Source organism: Gadus macrocephalus, chromosome 12 (genome assembly GCF_031168955.1).
Source record: "Gadus macrocephalus chromosome 12, ASM3116895v1".
NCBI lineage: Eukaryota > Metazoa > Chordata > Actinopteri > Gadiformes > Gadidae > Gadus > Gadus macrocephalus.
In genome coordinates, this window is record NC_082393.1 from 21177797 (window position 1) to 21197745 (window position 19949).

Consider the following 19949-nt stretch of genomic DNA (forward strand, 5'->3'; position numbering starts at 1 on the left):
GATAAAACCCAAACGATACCCAACCCTAATCATAAGTGCAAGGTCTGTCTACACATCCCTCGGCGACTTTAAGTGATAAAAAGTCAACACAGTGCCTAAAACCCATCAACGTCATTCAAGTTAAGTAAAAGGAAAAAACTCTCGAACACGAGAAGTTAACTGAGCTCTCGCGGATGCCGGGCCCAAGCAACATTTGTTTCGCTACGACTCCTTTCAGCTGCCCACCCCTCCTTCTCCTGCACAAAAAAGAACATTTTGAAAAGAGAAAACTTACATTTTACATTTTATTAGTACATGGCATAAAGATAATTATGAGCCTTTGATTTGTTGTCCAGAATCCAGACAAATTCCTGTTCCCCACTTGTATTGGAGTGAGCGGCGATATCTACTTCTGGGCCCCTTGAATCGAGGGACCCGTCCCCGCTTAAACAGCTGCAATACCAGGCTTGGCCGCTGAGCACTGGTGGATTGCGGAAGTATGCAAAGCTCCCGGGGGCCTGCACGCAGGGCCATATACATCCTATAGAGTGGCGAAGTCATGCCCCTTCCGGTAGAGCCCATGGGACCTATGAGATCGAAAAATATGTATGGTTTCAATGGAGAGAAAGTAAATATCTTCTGGTCCCAGACTTTATTTGCCCCGGATTACACATGTTGTTTGTGGATTTAAATTATAATTTTATGTCAAGAGTTTGACCGTTGTGCAATTATTCAGTTAAAGGCTGTAGAGAAAAGACAACTTGACGCCCAGTTATCTAGGTGTTCTTATCCGATCTCGCTTGTCCGTTCATGTACCGATTTGGGTCCGAAGTAGATCGGGTAAAGGTGTTTACATGCATTTTAAAAGTCTGGTTAAGTCTTATTCGTTTCTTTATCCGATAATGACTCTGCATGTAAACGCACGCACTGACTCAGAACCTTTCAATCGCTGTGCGGGAGAGGGAAAGGGGCTAGATAGCCCTTCCGGCCCAAAAATCAACAACTTTACCCTGATGTGATAAGGATTGCAATTATGCAGAGGACCAGAAATTTGTTTGCCATTCAAATCCTAATGTCAAGAAAGGTACATTCCACACGATGCGTCTGATGTGAACGAAGACATTGCCCTGTTGTGCCTCCATGTCTCGCCGGCTGGGGACTCACATGTACATGTATTTGTCGAGCTTGGCGGCAAAGTGGCACGGCATCTGCCCGCAAAAAATACATACATTTACCAATGTATAAAGAGGAAATTTGGGTTTGTGACACACACAGACTGTCAGAGTTGGGGATTGAGCCCGGATCTGCAAATCCACAGTTCTACTCTAAACCCAACAAAAAGGGAAGGGTATAGACTCAAGTGCAGAGAGGGTTAACTGAAGTGTTATTTATTATAACAAAGTCTTTGGGCAAAAACACAGAAGATCACAAAATTCCAAAGCGTGGGCAAAAAGTCCAACAGAGATGGCATAAACTCAAAAACAGGTAAATCTTTGTCAAAAAAGCCAAAAATTCAAAACGTCATACCAAAGGGGCAAATCCAAGTTGGTAGTCCAGAGAGCAGGCAAGCGGTCAAAACACAGAATCAATAATAATGTCCTATACAAGACTTGGCTTGGGTCAGAGTGCAAACGTGGCACACCAAAGGCTAAGCACTGAACACAGGCAAAAGCAGGGCTTAAATACATTGCTTAATTGGTCATCATGTGACAGGAGCAACAAAACACAGGTGACAGGAGTAATTGGTAATGCAAGGAAACAGAAAATACTTAAATAACACATGCACGGCCACTAGATGCCGCCAAAGTCCAAAGTGCAAAAAAAACATAATTCAAAACCATGTCAGGACCCCTTCCCCTAGGAACGTCTCCTGACGTTCCTAGGGCGGTCCGGGTGAGCAGCATGAAAGTCCTTACAGAGGTCTGTATCGAGAACGTCCCGTGCTGGAACCCAGGTACGTTCCTCTGGCCCGTATCCCTCCCAGTCAAACAAGTACTGCAACCCGCCACGAACCTGACGGGAATCCACAATACAGCGGATGGTGAAGGCTGGTTGGCCTCCAATAACATTGGGGGGAGGGGGTGTTTCAGGGGCAGGGGCCAGAGGGGAAGTGAATACAGGGCGTAATAGGGACACATGGAAGGTGGGGTTTTAAGGGAGCGAGGTAACTGGAGGCGGTAACACACAGGATTAATACTTCGGACCACCTTGAAGGGGCCCACATAGCGAGGGGCCAGCTTGCGGGATTCCACCCGCAGTGGGAGGTCCTTGGTCGACAGCCAAACCCTTTGACCAGGGCGGAAGCTGGGGGCTGGCCTCCGAAGCCGGTTAGCTTGGCGCTGGTTCCTTTTGGAGGTCCGCAGGAGAGCCCGTCGGACCTGTTTCCAGGTTCTTTTACACCGTCTCATGAACTGTAGCGCCGATGGGACACTCACATCCCTCTCCTCCTCAGGAAACAAAGGTGGCTGAAATCTAAACTGGCACTGTAATGGAGACATGCCAGTAGATGTGGACTGGAGTGTGTTGTGGCGTACTCAGCCCACGGCAGCCGAGAACTCCAGGATGATTGGTTGTCAGCCACTAGACTCCTCAGGGATGCCTCCAGCTCCTGGTTGACCCTCTCCGTTTGCCCATTGGATTGGGGATAGAACCCGGATGTGAGGCTGGCCATGGCTCCAATGAGTTTACAGAAGGCACGCCACACCCGGGAGGAGAACTGAGGACCCCTGTCGGACACAATGTCCTGGGGAAGCCCATAGACTCGGAAAACATGTTTAAATATTAGTTTGGCAGTTTGAAGAGCAGAGGGGTAACTTTGGCAAGGCAATAAAGCGACAGTACTTGGAGAACCTGTCTACCACTACTAAAATAACTGTGTTACCTTCAGAGGAGGGAAGGCCAGTAATGAAGTCCACTGACAGGTGTGACCAAGGACGACCAGGAACAGGGGGTGGAGAAGACCTAGAGGACGTTGATGCTGTGTCTTACTACGAACACAGAAAGTGCATGCTGCCACAAACGACTTGAAATCCTTCTCCATCTCCACCAGAAACGTCTTTTCAAAAGCTCCAGAGTCCTTTGATTGCCAGGATGTACTGCCAGGCATAAAGAGTGCACTGTAATACTTTGGACCTCACCTTCTGGTGAACAAAAAGACAATCTGATGGACCCGTTCCAGGTCCTGGATCCTGCTGGAGAGCCCTCCTGACCTCGGCCTCAATGCCCCAGCGGATAGGAGCCACAATCCTGGAGCTGGGGATAACGGGACACTTGTCTTCCTCAGTGCCGAGGGTCTCAAACTGTCTAGATAGGGAATCTGGTTTCTGGTTCTTGGTGCCTGGTCGGAATAAGATGGTGAGGTTAAACCTGGGGGGAAAAAGTGCCCACCGGGCCTGGCGGGCATTCAATCTCTTAGCCTGCTTCAAATACTCCAGATTTCTATGGTCCGTCCAGACTAAAAACGGATCTTGGGCCCCCTCCAGCCAATGTCTCCACTCCTCTAATGCCATCTTGACAGCCAATAGCTCTCTGTCCCCAACATCATTTCGGGCCTCAGTGGGAGATAGGCGATGAGAGTAGAATGCACAAGGATGCAACTTCCCGTCGGAGATACGCTGTGAACGAACTGCACCAACCCCCACATTGGATGCATCCACCTCTACAACAAAAGGCAGAGAGGGATCTGGCAGTGCAAGGATAGGTGCAGACGAAAAACGCTCCTTGAGTAGTCTGAACGCCCCTTCAGCCTGAGTCCATATCAACGCCCTTAGTGAGGGCAGTGATTGGTGCAGCCTCAGGGCCAAAGTTCCTGATGAATTTCCTGTAGAAATTGGCAAATCCCAAGAACCGCTGCACCTCTTTGACAGACCTAGGGGATGCCCAGTCCCTCATAGTCTGAGTCTTCACCGGATCCATTTGAACACGACCCTCCTTCAAGATGAACCCTAGAAAAGTCACCTCAGACACATTTCTCCGGCATAACAAACAGGTGGTTCTTCAGCAGCCTCAGTAAAACTTGCCGGACATGGTGACGGTGATCTGAAAGGGACTTAGAAAAAATCCAAATATCGTCAAGGTAAACAAAAGCAAAGTGGTTAATCATATCTCAGAGAGCATAATTTATAAGGGCTTGGAACACTGCAGGTGCATTAGTAAGACCAAAGGGCATAACTTGATACTCGTAATGCCCTGTTGGAGTGTTGAAAGCGGTCTTCCATTCATCGCACCTGCGGACGCGAATGAGATGGTACGCATTTCTCAAGTCGAGTTTGGTGAAGACCTTGGCACCCTGGAGCAAATCAAAGGCAGTAGACATTAGTGGCAGGGGATAGCGATTACGGATGGTGATCATCCTTCTTGCCCACAAAGAGGAATCCAGCCCCGGCTGGAGAGGTGGAGGGTCGAATAAATCCAGTAGCCAGGGCTTCTTTAATGTATTTGTCCATGACCTCACGTTCTGGCAAAAACAGGGAGGAGATACGCCCACGGGAAGGACTGGTACCAGGCAAAACTCAATGCTACAGTCATAGGACCTGTGAGGGGGCAACACAGATGCTCTCGCCTTACTAAGGACTTCTTTCAGGTCCAAATATTCAACAGGAACTTGAGATAGCTCCAAGGTATCAACAGGTTCCACTAGTGGTCGGGCAGACCTTGGCAGGAGACAAGTGGCATGGCAAGTGGGTCCCCACTCAAGAACAGTTCCAGTGGCCCAATCAATACAGGGATTGTGCCGGTTTAACCAGGGAAAACCAAGAACCACAGGGAACCCGGGTGAGTCAATCAGGTAGAGGGTAATTTCCTCCCGGTGAATGTCTGACTGGAGTCTCAGGGGGGCAGTGGCAGCAGTCATTCTTCCTTTACCTAGGGAGCGACCATCAAGAGCAGAGATAATGAAGGGAGGATTAACTGCAATCTGAGGCACCTGTAGACGTCGGGCTACACTAATGTCCATAAAATTTCCGCCAACGCCGGAGTCGATGAAGGCCTGAAAAGTGTGTCGCTGCCCTCCCCATGATAGACATACAGGTAAGAATACTCCTGCACCTGGGGAGGCGGGAGATAATGTTAACCCAGTCACGATTCTCTCTAATCTTGACAGGGCTGACCATTTCCCGGGAAGTCAGGACAAGAGGCTCGGAGGTGGCCTGCCTTAGCACAGTAATAGCATAGCCCCTCCCTTCTACGGCGATCCTTTTCAGCTTTAGGGAGATGGGTTCCTCCGATTTGCATGGGCTCAGGATCACTGCACGATGTGGGAGCAGGACCCCAGGATGGAGCTGGAACATCAGCCGACCTTCGGGCGTGAGGTTGGGTATGGTGGAGCTCATGCAGGCATTTGTCTAGCTGAATAGCCAGGGAGACAAATGTCTTAAAGTCATTGGGTGTCTCCACGGTAGCCAATCCATCCTTCAGGGCATCAGACAATCCGTCGTAGAAGACTGAGACTAGGGCCTGCTCGTCCCACCCACTATCAGCTGCCAGGGTTCTGAAAGTAATTGCATAGTCAGCAGCACTGTCTAGTCCATTTCATAGTTTAAGGAGTTCTTTGGCTGCCTCCTGGCCCACTGCTGATTGGTCGAAGACACGCAACATTTCTTCTTTGAAATTTGTATAATTAGAGCAGATAGCGCCCTGTTGACCCCAGAGAGCAGTCGCCCAGGCTAGAGCCTTGTCAGTTACTAGGGTGATTAACTAAGCTTGAGGGCTGTAGCTCAAATGCCAAATCACATTGTGTCAAAAAGCCTCTGCACCCACCTGGATTTCCATTATATCTCTGCGGCGCAGGAAGTCTTGGTTCATGACTAGGTGGTGCAGGAGATGGTGCCGGAGTCGGGTGGAGAGCCGGTGCTGGAGATGGTAGATTCCCGATTCTCCGCACTTCTGCCAGTATATATTGTAGAGCTTGGTCATGTGGCTGGACACGTTGCTGCAGATTGGCCAAGGCTTGGGCATGGGTGTCCATTGGAGCTCCGAAGCTGTTGATGGTAGCCATGAGGCGTTCGATATCCGATAAATCCTGGAGGGCAGTCTCTGCTGAGTCATCCATGTCTTAGTCTTTCTGTCAGAGTTGGGGATCAAGCCCGGATCTGCAAATCCACAGTTCTACTCTAAACCCAGTGACCAAAAGGGAAGGGTATATAGACTCAAGTGCAGAGAGGGTGTTGTTTATTTTAACAAAGTCTTTGGGCAAAAACACAGAAGATCACAAAATTCCAAAGAGAGGGCAAAATCCAAAAAGGGCAAAAAGTCCAACAGAGAAGGCAAAAGGTAAACTGGTCAAAACACAGAGAATCTATAATAATGTCCTATACAAGACTTAGCTTGGGTCAGAGTACAAACGTGGCACACCAAAGACTAAGCACTGACCATAGGCAAAAGCAGGGCTTAAATAAATGGCTTAATTGGTAATGTGACAGGAGCAACAAGACACAGGTGACAGGAGTAATTGGTAATGCAAGGAAACAGAAAATACTTAAATAACACATGCACGGCCACTAGATGCCGCCAAAGTCCAAAGTGCAAAAAAACATTATTCAAAACCATGACAGACACAGACACACAGACAGACAGACAGACAGACAGACAGACAGACAGACAGACAGACAGACAGACAGACAGACAGACAGACAGACAGACAGACAGACAGACAGACAGACGTCACCTGCTCAATGACTTAGTAGGAGAACTGCAGGTGCTCGATAGATTTAGATTTACTGGACACTTGCTGGACACTGGCTGCGGCTGTACTGTTTGTCAGTGAGCGGTTTCCTGAATACGAAGATTTTCCCACAGCAGCCCTCCGAAAGGCAGTTGATGCCTATCCAATGTTGAGCAAACCACATCTGCAAACAGAGCTTTCTTTTATTTATGAAAACCCTGACTTCAGAGCATGCAGCAGCTCAATTGCATTGTTTCATATTTTTAGTCAGAACAACTTAAAGGTTGGGTACGCGATTTGCGAAACGCCAGCAGATTTTGAAAATACACAACTCAAATGGTCCTACCCCCTCTCCTTCAACGCTGACTCTGACTCCACCCATTCCAAGTACCTGGACGCGCAATCATGCACGAGCGCGAACAGAGATGCGCGAGAGCGAGCCAGGCTAGCGTAGGTTTTCGTTTAACAACATGGCACTACATTCAGCTGTAAATTGCACCCAGTACCGCGGGAAGTAGGGGTTTTGGGGGTGCTGCAACACCCCCTGTCCGAGGCCCTGTCTTATCACAGAAAACGATCATTTCTAAAAACTCCGGCCAAAGTGGAGATTTCTGAAAACGCCGGTTATGTGTTGTCGTATCAACGGGGAGAAACGGGATTTTAGGTTCTGAAGCGTCACATTATGCACCAGGAAATGCTTAACGTCATGTGAGCGTCCGCTGTACCGTATTGGTCCGAATATAAACACAAACCCCATTGTAATACGACCTATATTTGGAAAAAAGATTTGAAGACCAGATCTTGATTTCATGAATAAATAAATTGTATTAATTGAAATAATATACGAAAATAAAAAGGCATAGAATAAAACACTGCATTGCCACTAAACAGTAGTGCAAATAGGCCGTACTGATGTGTAGGCCTACACCAAAGACTTCCTGACACTCCTCTGCCCCGCTGTGTTCGCTCTGGCTGTGGTCGCTCCGAACTGTTTCGGCCCGTGGCAAAGCGAGTCATCCTCGCTGCTGTCCAAGGCATGTTGAGACGCAGCATTTATTTAATGCTCATATGTCCTAGTGCTGAAAAAAGGTTATATGAAAAAGTGTGAGGGTAGCGGTGGTGCGCTAAACTTGTTCTGTGAGCAGCTGGATGTGAACCATGGTGTGAAGGAAGTGAACACAACGATCGATTTTCAACTGTGCGCGCATGCACTGGTGTAATTGAGCTGCGCTGCTATATATCTTTTTTATCAATGTGACGAGTTGCGAGTCTAGTGCAGGCCGGGTTTTTTTTCCCAGCACCCCCTGCTGAGAATACGTTCTCGCGGCTATGGTTGCACCAGATGTTATAAACATTAAACGGTCACATAAATCATTACTATTTTTAGAAAATGTATGTTTGTTTCATATAATTGTATTTGAAGTCCTGGTTTTCACTAGGGTTGCCGCGGTGTGGACATTTTCACACCGAGTAATACACTCGTCTCAACACCGGTATTACCGAGTATAAACGGTATAAACTTTGAAACTAGGTCAACCGCCACACAAGCATCGGTTTTTAGACCCTTCTCGTCCTTCAGTTGCCGCAAACGTTCAAAAGCAGCGCCTGGGATTATTCTTGATTTCAGTTTTTCTCTTTCAACGTTTTTATTATCAATTACTCTCTGAAAAAGAGTTGTCCTTCTCTTTGCTGGTGGTGGTGGTGGTGGTGGTGGGGGGGATGGTGGCGTCTTGTCTGCCATGGAAATTGTCTTCTACTGCTAGGTCCAAATGTGGATTAACTAGTTCCAGTAGATACCGCAGGATAACAACAAACAGGAGCTTGCTCTGGGTCACGAGCTCTGGGTCACGAGTACTGCACGAAGGGGTCGCGCGCGGGGCGCGGGGGAGGGGGGGAGGGGGAGTGCAGTACGACCGTTTGATTGACGTACTTACTGTCCAATGAAACTCGGTGGCAATGGATATGATTGGCTGGAGTTTTTCGAGCCCTGCACGTTCCACAGATGATTGACAAGTTTAATTTTCATGTCAGTACTTCTAACTCAGTGGCTGTAAGCGGGTTATGATAAGGATTTCAAGTAATTTTGCAAAAATGGCCAAAAAAGCAAATCACCTATGCAACCTTTAATGGAGGGGTTTTCTGAAACGTGGAAATTACTTTGCATTCTTATCACTACGCCCATGACTGCAGCTGAGTCAGAGCGATGCTTTTCAACGCTCAAACTATTTAAGACATTCATAAGAAATACTATGGCCAAGGAAAGACTGAACGCATTGGCAATGCTGTCCATCGAAAATCGACTGGCACAGGACATACCTGATTTCAACAGAGTTGTCATTGAGAAATGTGCACACGTGAAAGATCGTTGGGCCAAGTTCCTGAATAAATGAAGCTCTGATAGCTTGCTTGATGAATTCTCATAAGATATGTCCGTTTGTTAGATGGCAAGCTCGAGGCCAATTCTTACAAGTTCGCTGGGGAGGAGAATTGTATGATGCCCAACTTGGCTCGTTATAGTTTGGCCCAGAAAGCAGAATTTAACATTTACTCTTACTTTACATTTTATCGATACTCCCAATTTACATTGTTTACTTTTAATTCAAGTTTTTATGTATTTAATAGATGTTATGGTTTTATCTTACTTCAGCCAAACCCAATCTAAGACCCAAGCCTTTATCGGACACTTTTCAGAAGAAGGAGATGAGTCAGGACAGGTATGGAGCACCTCCCAAACTGTCAAAAACACTCTACTGTGTCACTATCCACACTTGGACACTATGCAATATGATGCCCTGTTTCTCTCAGAAACCAAGGCAAAGGGCACATGAATGTTCTCTATGCTTCACTAGCATATGTATCCATGAACTTTATTTCATGGCACGTTCATGTACCCATATAGAACATTCGCTAATAAACGATGTTATACCAAATGGTCATTGCAGTAGTAGGTTGCAACAAGTAAACCTGTGCGTCCCATTATGATTGCAAAAAAACGTAAGCAGCCATTGGTTATATAAATTAAGCATACATAAAGTACATTCATGCATCTTATGCAGATAAAAAAAATGGAATGGGGGCATTGGTAGTGGATGAGGTGGGACTATTCCTCCCCATGTGAAGCACTTTCAGTGCTTTGAAGAGGGCTGTATAATTAAATGTTTTTTTAATTGCTCCATCATGTCCTCCAGACTCAAGGTGTTCAAGGGGGCTCTACTGCAGGCCTTCAAGACCCAGCGCTCCCAGTCAGTGGCGGTGGCCGAGCTGCTGGGCCTGGTCAACAAGGACCCCACTCCGGCCCAGGGCGAAGGCTTCCAGGAGGGGGAGGTCGAGCAGCTGCTGGGCCGCATGCAGGACGACAACCAGGTCATGGTGTCTGAGGGCGTGGTCTTCCTCATCTGATGGCAGACTCCTCTTCATTCTGCCTCACATCGCTAATCAAACTCTGACCCCCCCCCCTCCCCACCACCACCAAAAAATATATAATTCTTTGCTTGGTTTTTGATTAACAAAAATAAATTGTTTGAGCAGGGCGACTGGTGTGGTTTTGTTTTATTAAAACTTTTTTATTGATGCATTTTAATTGAGCGATTTCAGCATTGCAATAGCGTGGCACAAATATAATCCTCCCTTCTATTTTGACGTGGCGACTAGTGGAATGAAGGCAACACGAGTTATGTTATACTTTCATCTTTCAGGTGTTGCTTTAACAAAATCGTGTTGGGGTTAATGTATCGGGTGAAATTATTAACCAACAGCTTCAATGGACTTAATTCACCCTGCTTTTATGGTGATTTGTAGACATTTTATTCTTTCATGCATAGTAATTCAGTGGGCAGTCTTGTGGGTGTCTCACGGCTGGTTGATCAAAGAGACGGGTGGTGAATCCTTCAGGCCTTCCTGTTATGACAGATGCAAAGCATTGTTAATCCTTCCAACATTAAAGAGCCAAGGGAGAGGGGTCAAATCATTAAATATGGCACATTTGGATATACTTATGGTTTAACCATAATATGGATAATAATTATTATCCATCATGTTGTCATCACCGTTGTCTTGCCTTATGACTAATACACCTCTCCTCTTCCTCGTGGTTTGAATCATCATCATCATCATCATCATCATCATCATCACCCTCATCATGAACAGATCCTTTTTTTTAATCTTTGTTGATCATCGTGGTGGTATTGTTAAATGTCTCAATCCCTAAATCTGCCGTGGACTCCTTATCGCTGTCATCTTCATCATTTGAATCTACTGTCTAATCTTCAACAAACCTTCATCATTGTGTTCAATGTCATTCAGTAGCATCATTTGGTTATCAGTCACACAATGAATGGTCCTATTCCACCGCCATCAACAAAACCAAACCCTTACCCATATCAGTGAAACCGGGGTAAAAGCCTGATCCTAATAACTCAAAGAGTTCCACAGTTGTAATTGGCTCCACCCTCTGTCAGGGTATTTTTATCCTTGTGTTTATTCATTAAAAACGGAACACTGGCTTACAGATTGACACGCGATAAGCAATTAATAATGACGTGGGCATGGGTGTCCGAGCCCATGCAAATACTATAAAGGCATTTTTTATGAATGCAAAGCACTTCAGGGGATAGTGGTTGTCTTTGTTGTTCAATGCAAACCTCTCTTCCTGATTTTATAAAGGTGATTCGTGTCCCAGAGTTACAGTGCATCTTGTGTGCTTCCGTGACAACTGGCCGTCTGCCACACCTGTGATGGCTCTTCTCCTCTCCTTTCGCCTCCTAGCTCTGGAGCCCACATTATCTACGCACCGCAGATATTTGCTCTATGACCCCCCCCTCCCCCCCCATCGTAATAGTGCCAAAACCTTTTTTTTGTCCTTAACATTTTATTTCTGACATGAGGGCAAGACAAAGGAAAAGGGAAACCATGGCTACAGAGGCCAGTGGACGAGAGGAGAGAACCGGCACAAAATAAGATGCATAGTGGAAAGGGAGGGAGAAAGGGAGAGCGGGAGAGTGAGAGTGAGAGTGAGAGTGAGAGTGAGAGTGAGAGTGAGAGTGAGAGTGAGAGTGAGAGTGAGAGAGACGTTCGCGTTCAGAATGCCAGCTCTCTATATGTACTGCTGGCAAACACAAGTCAAAATGTATAATAACCTTTGTTTTTCATTACTTGCATTTTTGTGATTTAATGTGAGGTTTCCTTTATATTTTTTACTGTCTTGTTTTGCATTAGTAATACAAAAAGCGTAATATAATTACAAGGCATTAAGGAAGTGAAATAGTGTTCTTGCAGTGCTCCCTAGTGGTGGTTTCACATAACTGAAACGTCTCGGTGGTTAAACTCACACTGTTCCATAAATCCAGGCATAGCCTCTAAGATGGCCACTGTGTCTGTCTGCTGTGTCCTCTTTCTGCTCCGCACGTACATGCCGATAACCAAGGCAACCACCAGCAGCGACACTGACAGCGTGAGCCCCATCGCTAGGGTATTTTGGCCTTTGTTGCCCCCCAGGGGTACGTCTGGGGCCAGGGCCCTCTCCTTGGGGTGGAGTGCAGGGGGGGGCAGGGGCTGAGGGAGCAGCAACTGAGAAATATCTGTGAAGGAGGGACAACGGTTTACGGGTGCTGTTATGTTAGTCTCACAAATCAGGCTGGATAATACATTTAAAGCCTGAGAGACAAGCTCACATCTGGGTTAACGGGCCGTTTTGCGTTATATTTTCTTGTGACCAATCATTTTGCATTTAGCAGACGGATGGCTTTCCCTTTTCTAACAAATTACAATCAAATTCTAGCTCTTAAAACTTACCTGCAGCATGAACAGCATACACTGAATTAAAAAATAACACAACGTCCTAATAACTCTGTCACTATCACACTCCACAGTAATGTCCCCCACCTTGCAGACTCAGGAGGAAGTAGGCGTCGTCTCCTTTAATGTACTTCCTGCTGTGCAGTCGGCTGTGGGTGAGGAAGCTGCTCGTCCCAGTGCCAGGGCCGCGGTAGTAGCTCCCATCAGGGCCGCTCACCAGGGACCCCACCTTACTGGGCCGGTCCCAGAAGAACTCGAGACCTGTCAGAGGAAGGAAAGGAGACCTTACTTCCTTTCACTCTCCTTTATTCTCTTCTGCTCACTACAGGACTGCTGCCTTCCCAGAGCCCTAGTGATTGGTTGTTTATAGGGCATTGTTTATTGCTTCTGGGTCAATGTAGATACCGTTATCTACTCTGCACACTCTCTCCAGTTGTTGCATGCATATGCTTGCATGTGTAGACACTTGATTTTGTGCTTAAATTTAAAAAGTTTGCTTTGATTGTTTAGAGTCTGCTAAATGATTGAACCTAAGGGAAACTGAACAACCGCAATTGGATGAAAGGCATAGATGCACAAACATGACTGAACCTAAATGGAACCAAACTACTAGAATGGGTCAACAGACGCACATGCACGCACACAGACACAAACAAAGTAATTGTTGTATCCTAATAGCAATAGAAAATGATATGGATCTGTCCCTGAACTTTGATACACCAGGTTAGGATCCGTGACAAGAGCGTTTTCCACAAAGCACTGCAAACAGTGTTGACTTGTTCCAACAGCGGCCTCCCTGGGCGTGGCCGGCGGGCTTACCGTCCGTCTTGTTTGGATCAGTGGTGATCATGCGCTGCATGTTCATCCGGGTCCTGACGTCCGACTGCTGGTCCATCAGAGACATGGTGGCCTGGTGCCAGGGACAAGGCCACTTCAGGCTGTCGTCGTTGGGGCCGGAGGTCAGGTACAGGTAGAGCGCCATGGTGTCAGGACGGGTGTCGATTCCATTGAGGTACGAACCTACCTGCACAGCAGGGCAACACGCAGGATGAAACTACCACCCTCCTTTGTGGAGAATTTCTGACATTTGACATGACAGAGACAGTGGAACTTTAAAACCTGGTTGTTAACGTAGATATTCTAATGAATTCATATGCTTGTAAGTAGACTGATAGACTGGCATCAAAGGATTATGTTAATTGTGTGTTTGTCAACTTTTTGGCCTCATGTATCCACACAGCCCAAACAGTAGATCAACTTTTGTTCATATTTTTATAATTCAGCGTCATGATTCATATTGTAGTGGCTGAGGCATTTAACAAGAAAGCAGTTGAGGCATACTTCTTTCCATCCATGGTCTAAATCTACCACTGTATTAATTGATAGCACTCCATTGCAGACAATCGGGTTAGTCTCTTCATAATTGACGGCAACAGTTGAGTTACTGTGTTATCGTGCCATATTGGCGATCATGAAGACTCAGAGAATAGTGTGAATATAAACAACAATAGAGGCATTCAAAGCCTGAATATGAATATTATTGTGTGATTCATTCACTGGGGAGTGGAATTCAAGAGCAAGGTGTTGGTTAGGACTCACCTGGAAAGAATAGCCAGTCGGTGACAGGAAAGAGGGACTGTACACCTTGGTGCCTACTGGCGTGGTTGCCAGGAGACTGGTGATGTTGCGTATTTTCCACACATGCTGGGGACATTGGCCGGACCAGATGTTGACGTCATCGAGCGAGAGACCCCCCAACGTGGCAGAGGCGTCTCCCTTCACCCCCTCGAACACCACTCTGGACTTTTTGGTGATGCTGAGAGTCACGTGATGCAGCTCCCATGATCCGCTTGAACCTTTGATATATTTGAGAGATAAACGGACATGGTCAACATGAGCAATAATCAAAGAGATTTCTTTGTTCTTTTCACAAATGACACACAGATGGCAGCGAGACACATTCATTATTAATTAATTTATTGCATTTTAAAGAGCTCCTTCTAGGTTCCCAGTGCTCGCCATAGTAAGTGTGTGTGTGTGGGGGGGGGGGGGGGGGGGGGTGAACACACCTGTTATGGTCTCAAAAAGCGTCAATCGGCCTTCAGGGTTGAGTTCGTCATACTCCCGCACCCAAATTTTGAGGGAATCGCTAGCGCCCCCGCTGCTGTAGAGGAAGAACTGCAGGCACTGGACCCCAGGTTTAGGATACAGGAACCGGCTCTCAAGAAATCCCCTGTCCCCAGTGGATCCAGATGCAGTGCTGAAATGCATGAAGTAGCCCTTTCCTGTGGGCAACAGTGTCCATTACTGCACACAAGCACATTAATCCACAATACATTATGAAGTTTACAGTATTTCTCCCTGAATCTATAATCATTCAAATGTTCAATACAATCGGTGACAAGATGTCAGACATTTGTTTCCAAGATAATGTGTATCGCGATAAAGTTAAATTCAATAGTAGTTTTTTGACTTATTGTACAGGTCGGACAGTATTGTAAACAGTATTGACCTGCTCTACTTCAAGTATTTGTAACTACAAACTGTTAGCTGTAGGTTGCTGGGGATTATCCTGTACTTTGTTCTCCCTTCGTGTTGGTAGCATATCACTTTCAAAACAACAACACTTAAATTAGGCCTATGTGACCCAACACATTTATGGCTGGATAAGCTGATGAGCTGTGATTGGGATCTATTTTATAGAACTAGGTGGTTGTATAACTCCAAAAAAAAAAACTAGATATATTGTGCATTCCAGAATTGGCCAAACTATATGTATTTCATTTTAAAATCAAATATCGAAAGAAGTAAATGAAACATTGTTAATCCATATATTGAAGCAATTGTATACCTGAAAGTAAAACCAAAATAATGACTTGAATAACAAGTGCAATGAATAACAAGTATAGGTATACAAGTTATCGCTACCTTTGCATTGTCCCATTGAGGTGAAGTCTGTTTGAGGTCCTGCACTCACAGCCATACGCTGTTCCCACTTGTTGTTCGGACCCTGGATCATCCCACAGATGTTCAGCTCCTCAAAGTCGCAGCTCTCCACAAAGGTGGAAGAGGTGGCTGTGGAAGGGATTCATGTGATGGGTTAGTAATGCAAGAACAGAGTCTGTCTCTAAAGGGAAGCTTTTTTTTTTTTAAATCAAATTCAGGGGGAAGGCCATCATCCAAAACACATTTGGTATGAACTTACCTTTGCCTTATTGCCTAGGAAGGTGTATTTATCAGTGAGGTACACAACTATTAAACATGAATGTAGTAAAATAATAACAACAAAAATTGATAACTCAGTTGATAACAATTGAGAGTTAACAGCTGTAAATGCTGTTTGGAGTTTGACCATTTTAATATCAGCTTGGTTAAGCCTTTGTGATGCCAAACATCTCTCTGGGGAATTAATTTATTGTAATTGATAAAACATTAAGTGAAGATAGCAGATATTAGTATCATTTAGTACAGTACTGCATTCGGCTATTAGAACAACACAAACATTTTATAGATATATAGTAGATATAAATTGGTACTCAGTCAGGTCAAGTCCTATCACTTGAGCCCATGCATAATTCAGCATGCAGACGCAGTCACCACTGTTTAATGGTTTCCAGTTTTTTCATTTACAGTATGTGTGTCAAAGCACCAGCAGCGGTCAGCAATGTGTTATCTCCATTAGCCCATTCTACCCTTGCCCTGGTATAAAACCAGCAGACCCATAAATAGCGTCAAGATGAGCGACACCTGTGTTTGTGTTCTGATGACGCCTCTGTTCATAGGGGTCATGTGGTATAACTCAACCCACTGCAGTTGTAGAGGCGGTTCAGCTTGAGGAGGTCGCTGTCGCTGAACTCCATCCGTTGGCCGACCACGTCCATGAACTCTGGGATCTTGGTGATGATGGTCGGCGCTGAGGCGATGTTGAACGACGTCTTGCTGTAGTGCATCACCGAGCCGTAGTCATAGGGCACGCCTAGGGAGCTGGACACCTTGTCGTCGTACTTGTTGAAGTTGTGATCCTTGCCTGTGTTTCAACACATAGAGTTTGCATGTTGGGGATGGAGAAGTTAGAATATAATACAATATAATAAAACAGAAAATGTCTTTATTTGCTCCAAGGGGGGATTTGCCCTTCACATGCAGAGGGGCGGCAAAACAGAAACTATTTTCTGAATAAAAGTTTTACACCCTTCATATATAATACCTGAATATACACAATATACCTATCACCACGAGGTATCACAATGATGCACACATTTTTGCAATTGATATGTACAAATATATTTATTATATAAATACTGTGTGTAAGTACTGACTATATAATGTATGGGTCAGGTTGTTAGAGAATTAGTTTGTAAGAGAGAAATATTGGCGCTCTTCACCACTGACAACGACACCATACCTGGCTCAATCTGATCCCACATGATGTTGACGTAGTCGTCGCGGTCCGCCCGGGACTGCTCGTGCCAGAAGCCCAGCGCGTGCAGGAACTCGTGCTCCACGGTGCCCAGGCGGTCGCAGTTACTGCCGATGGACAGCCTCTGCTTCCCCTCGCGCCGGTTCCCCACAGAGGAGAAGCAACTGTCCACAGACCACAGACGGAGAGGGAAAGTTTCTTCAAGCTGTCAATGTCCTCAATGTCTCACTTCTTCATTCAATTGTGGTCTTGGCTATTGATTATAATGAAAAGCTATGATGTGATATTATTATTAATAATTATCCCAAAATGATGTTGAAGCATAATGTAATGCACCTCAGTTGGAATTTTTTTGAGGATTATTAAGTTATTAACAGACATTTTGATGTATTTGAATGAAGGCTATATAATATTAAATTCAATCATAATAATTACAGTTTAGAACTTTGAGGCCTGCCTCAAGCCTGTCATGTATATGAAAGTATATAACAAGATAGAGCTGCAAAATATGCAGATATTTTCTAACCCGCTGCCCTTGAACACAGAGATGTAGTTCTCCTCCCCTCTCCATGGTGTGAAGTCAATGCATGTCTTCAGTCTGTACTGCTCAAAGGCCTTCAGAATCACCCCTTTGGCATTCATCTCTACAGCTCCCATGGATAGGAATGTACCAGGACACATACCGGCCCACACACACACACACACACACACACACACACACACACACACACACACACACACACACACACACACACACACACACACACACACACACACACACACACACACACACACACACACACACACACACACACACACACACATTTGGTTTAGTTTATGCACTTTCTATATTTCAATATTCTGATACTTTTGAGGTTCCATATGAGGGCATCAACTCACCAACGCTTTCTTCTATATAGTAAGGAATCGTTTTCGGCCAACGGTACTGATCTCCGATGATGGAGTTTCTCTCGTCAAACTTATTGGAATGAAGAATGGGACGGGTTAACATTTAGAAAGCCATGATACCTTTGAGGACCTATATTTAATGTTGGATTGCTAACTCTAACTCTGTTCCTAAATCTAACTCTGTGTGAACTTACTTTACAATTAAACAATGTTTTCAAAAAAACTGGCACAGGTTGTTTCTGATGTACCATAAAAAATTGCTGCGTTAGATGCTAGCCTTTTGATTTTGAAGTGCGATCTCAGTAGCACACATTTGCAATCATCTGAATCACAGCTTAAGTATAATCACAATCAAGAAGGCTCTTCATATTATGACTCTAGTGAAGCAGTGACGGCAGCTTGGAGGATAAAACTTCAGCTTGATGAGGTAAAGGTATCTCAGGAAACACTAACTCACCTCGACATTTTCAATATCACCCTCCAACAAGTCAAGTCCTGCCATAACAAAGTGTTGTTTTATTTCTATCCACAAAGAGGTATGATCAGAAAATTGATGTAAATATATAGTCAGAGCATAGAAACCAAGAGAAATATACTTACCCTTATTGACATCCAACATATCCCAGTCCTGGCCCTCATCCACATCAATTTCTACAGAATAGAATATATGTATGTTTACTAAAATGCACAAGTAGAAATAGCAGAGCACTTTGAGAGACTTTTAGAAACACATATTCACTCATACAAACAATTACTTGAGTTCAAGTAATTTTTCAGTGAAACTGTGAAACTCTTGAAAGTAATGGCACAGGGAATCACTTACCTGTTTCTCCAGACAGTTTGGCCACCGTCTACAGAAAATTGTAAATAGAATGCATTTATTCCAGTTCCACTCTTCAGACGCCTTGCAAGACTTAGGCTGACCTTGCTTGCAAGGGTACTCTTACTCTATTCTATTGTAACTCCCTTTTCATTTATGCTATAGGGATATGGTTGTGTTCACTTGCTCACCATTGCAGAGTAGAATAAAGAACTTTAGTTTAGTTTTGGGAGTATCATTGACTGATAAATAAAAGAGTGTTTGATTTTTGGTTTGGCAAGGGTGCCGTAACCTACAGATGCACAATTATGATAACCTATAGTTTCGGCATTTGTCAATTCATTGTTTTATCATACTTGAGAATAGTACAATTTAAATTCCATTCTCATTGTGCATATTTTCCTACCAAAAATTGAAAACACAGTAATTTACTTGTGTACCAACTACACAGCTAAAACCACATTCTAGTTATATTAATAAGAAAATCCATGTCACAAAAGTGCATCCATATACTCACTCGGTACCAGGTCAGCGCAACGACCAGGATTAGCCTTCTGGAAAGCATGGCTCAAATCGAACTAGCCAGAGCGAGAGAGCAAAGACTATCACTCAATCCTCTCTGAAGCTGCTCTATAACAGCTGAAGCTTGCTGCAGTTGCTTGTGTTCATTAAAATGTGTTCTTTGAACTGGTATTTTTATGGCTTATTTGGATAAAGGTTTACAGAGCAAAGTTATTCATCTACTTTATTGCTGTTGCTTATGTTATGGCATGCTTAATAACCTATTTTTTCCCAGTTTTCCATTGTGTCAGATACAGAGATATCCTCGATTAAGACACCCGACAGAGGACCCTATCAATCAAAGTGGTAGGCCTACCTTTAATTTATTTTTGTTATTTTTTATCAACTGAAAAAGTAGGGTACGTAGGCTAATATATTTTCAACATAAAAAAATTCCACACCTGCAATGTTACTGCAAAATATGATATGATATATTACAATGTGGAGTAAATATACGAAAGGCAACAGAATAGTGGGATATTGGCCAAAACCGTTTGATCCACCTCCGTGATTAAAGGAGTTAAAAAAGTATACCACTTTATTTATGTTCCTAATAGAAAACGATGCAAATAACGGGCGCTCCATCAAGTTTAAACGTAGTATACCTATATGATATATGGAGCTATGTGCGAAAGGTTAAATTGATAAAAACAGGACCAATCAAGAAAGACAAATGACACAGGTTTTACACTGAACTAAAAACACAAAGTGGTACTATTTAACGTTTAGTTTAACGTTTATTGTAACATATGTTGTGTACAAGCGTAAAAAAAAAAAAAAAAAACGTCCACGTCCCATCCCGTGAG

At 44.6% G+C, this 19949-nt stretch overlaps 2 protein-coding genes across 2 annotated transcripts; one reads left to right on the top strand and one right to left on the bottom strand.

The window, feature by feature from the left end:
- Positions 1 to 8768: 8768 nt before the first annotated feature.
- LOC132468811 (maternal DNA replication licensing factor mcm3-like) lies at positions 8769 to 10186 on the top strand. Its single transcript, XM_060066619.1, has 2 exons — positions 8769 to 9354; positions 9829 to 10186. Exons 1-2 carry the CDS (start codon positions 9263 to 9265, stop codon positions 10037 to 10039), a joined length of 303 nt encoding a protein of 100 aa, XP_059922602.1. The 5' UTR covers positions 8769 to 9262; the 3' UTR covers positions 10040 to 10186.
- LOC132468805 (meprin A subunit beta-like) lies at positions 10187 to 19267 on the bottom strand. The gene is made up of 15 exons (XM_060066613.1): positions 19100 to 19267; positions 18586 to 18613; positions 18363 to 18413; positions 18220 to 18257; positions 17754 to 17832; positions 17380 to 17497; positions 16839 to 17017; positions 16242 to 16460; positions 15362 to 15508; positions 14503 to 14718; positions 14033 to 14289; positions 13253 to 13457; positions 12521 to 12694; positions 11970 to 12216; positions 10187 to 10537 (listed from the first exon to the last, which is right to left on the bottom strand). Exons 1-15 carry the CDS (start codon positions 19145 to 19147, stop codon positions 10528 to 10530), a joined length of 2016 nt encoding a protein of 671 aa, XP_059922596.1. The 5' UTR covers positions 19148 to 19267; the 3' UTR covers positions 10187 to 10527.
- Positions 19268 to 19949: the final 682 nt, after the last annotated feature.

Bases quoted from the DNA above. Each gene is read 5' to 3' on its own strand.
- LOC132468805 (XM_060066613.1), bottom strand. From the start codon at position 19,147: ATGCTTTCCAGAAGGCTAATCCTGGTCGTTGCGCTGACCTGGTACCGA. The intron at 14,719-15,361 runs GTAGCGATAACT...TGTTGCCCACAG, and splicing joins CTCAATGGGACAATGCAAAG to GAAAGGGCTACTTCATGCAT. The intron at 12,695-13,252 runs GTAAGCCCGCCG...TTCCTCTGACAG, and splicing joins TGATCCAAACAAGACGGACG to GTCTCGAGTTCTTCTGGGAC.
- LOC132468811 (XM_060066619.1), top strand. From the start codon at position 9,263: ATGTTATGGTTTTATCTTACTTCAGCCAAACCCAATCTAAGACCCAAG. The intron at 9,355-9,828 runs GTATGGAGCACC...CATGTCCTCCAG, and splicing joins AAGGAGATGAGTCAGGACAG to ACTCAAGGTGTTCAAGGGGG.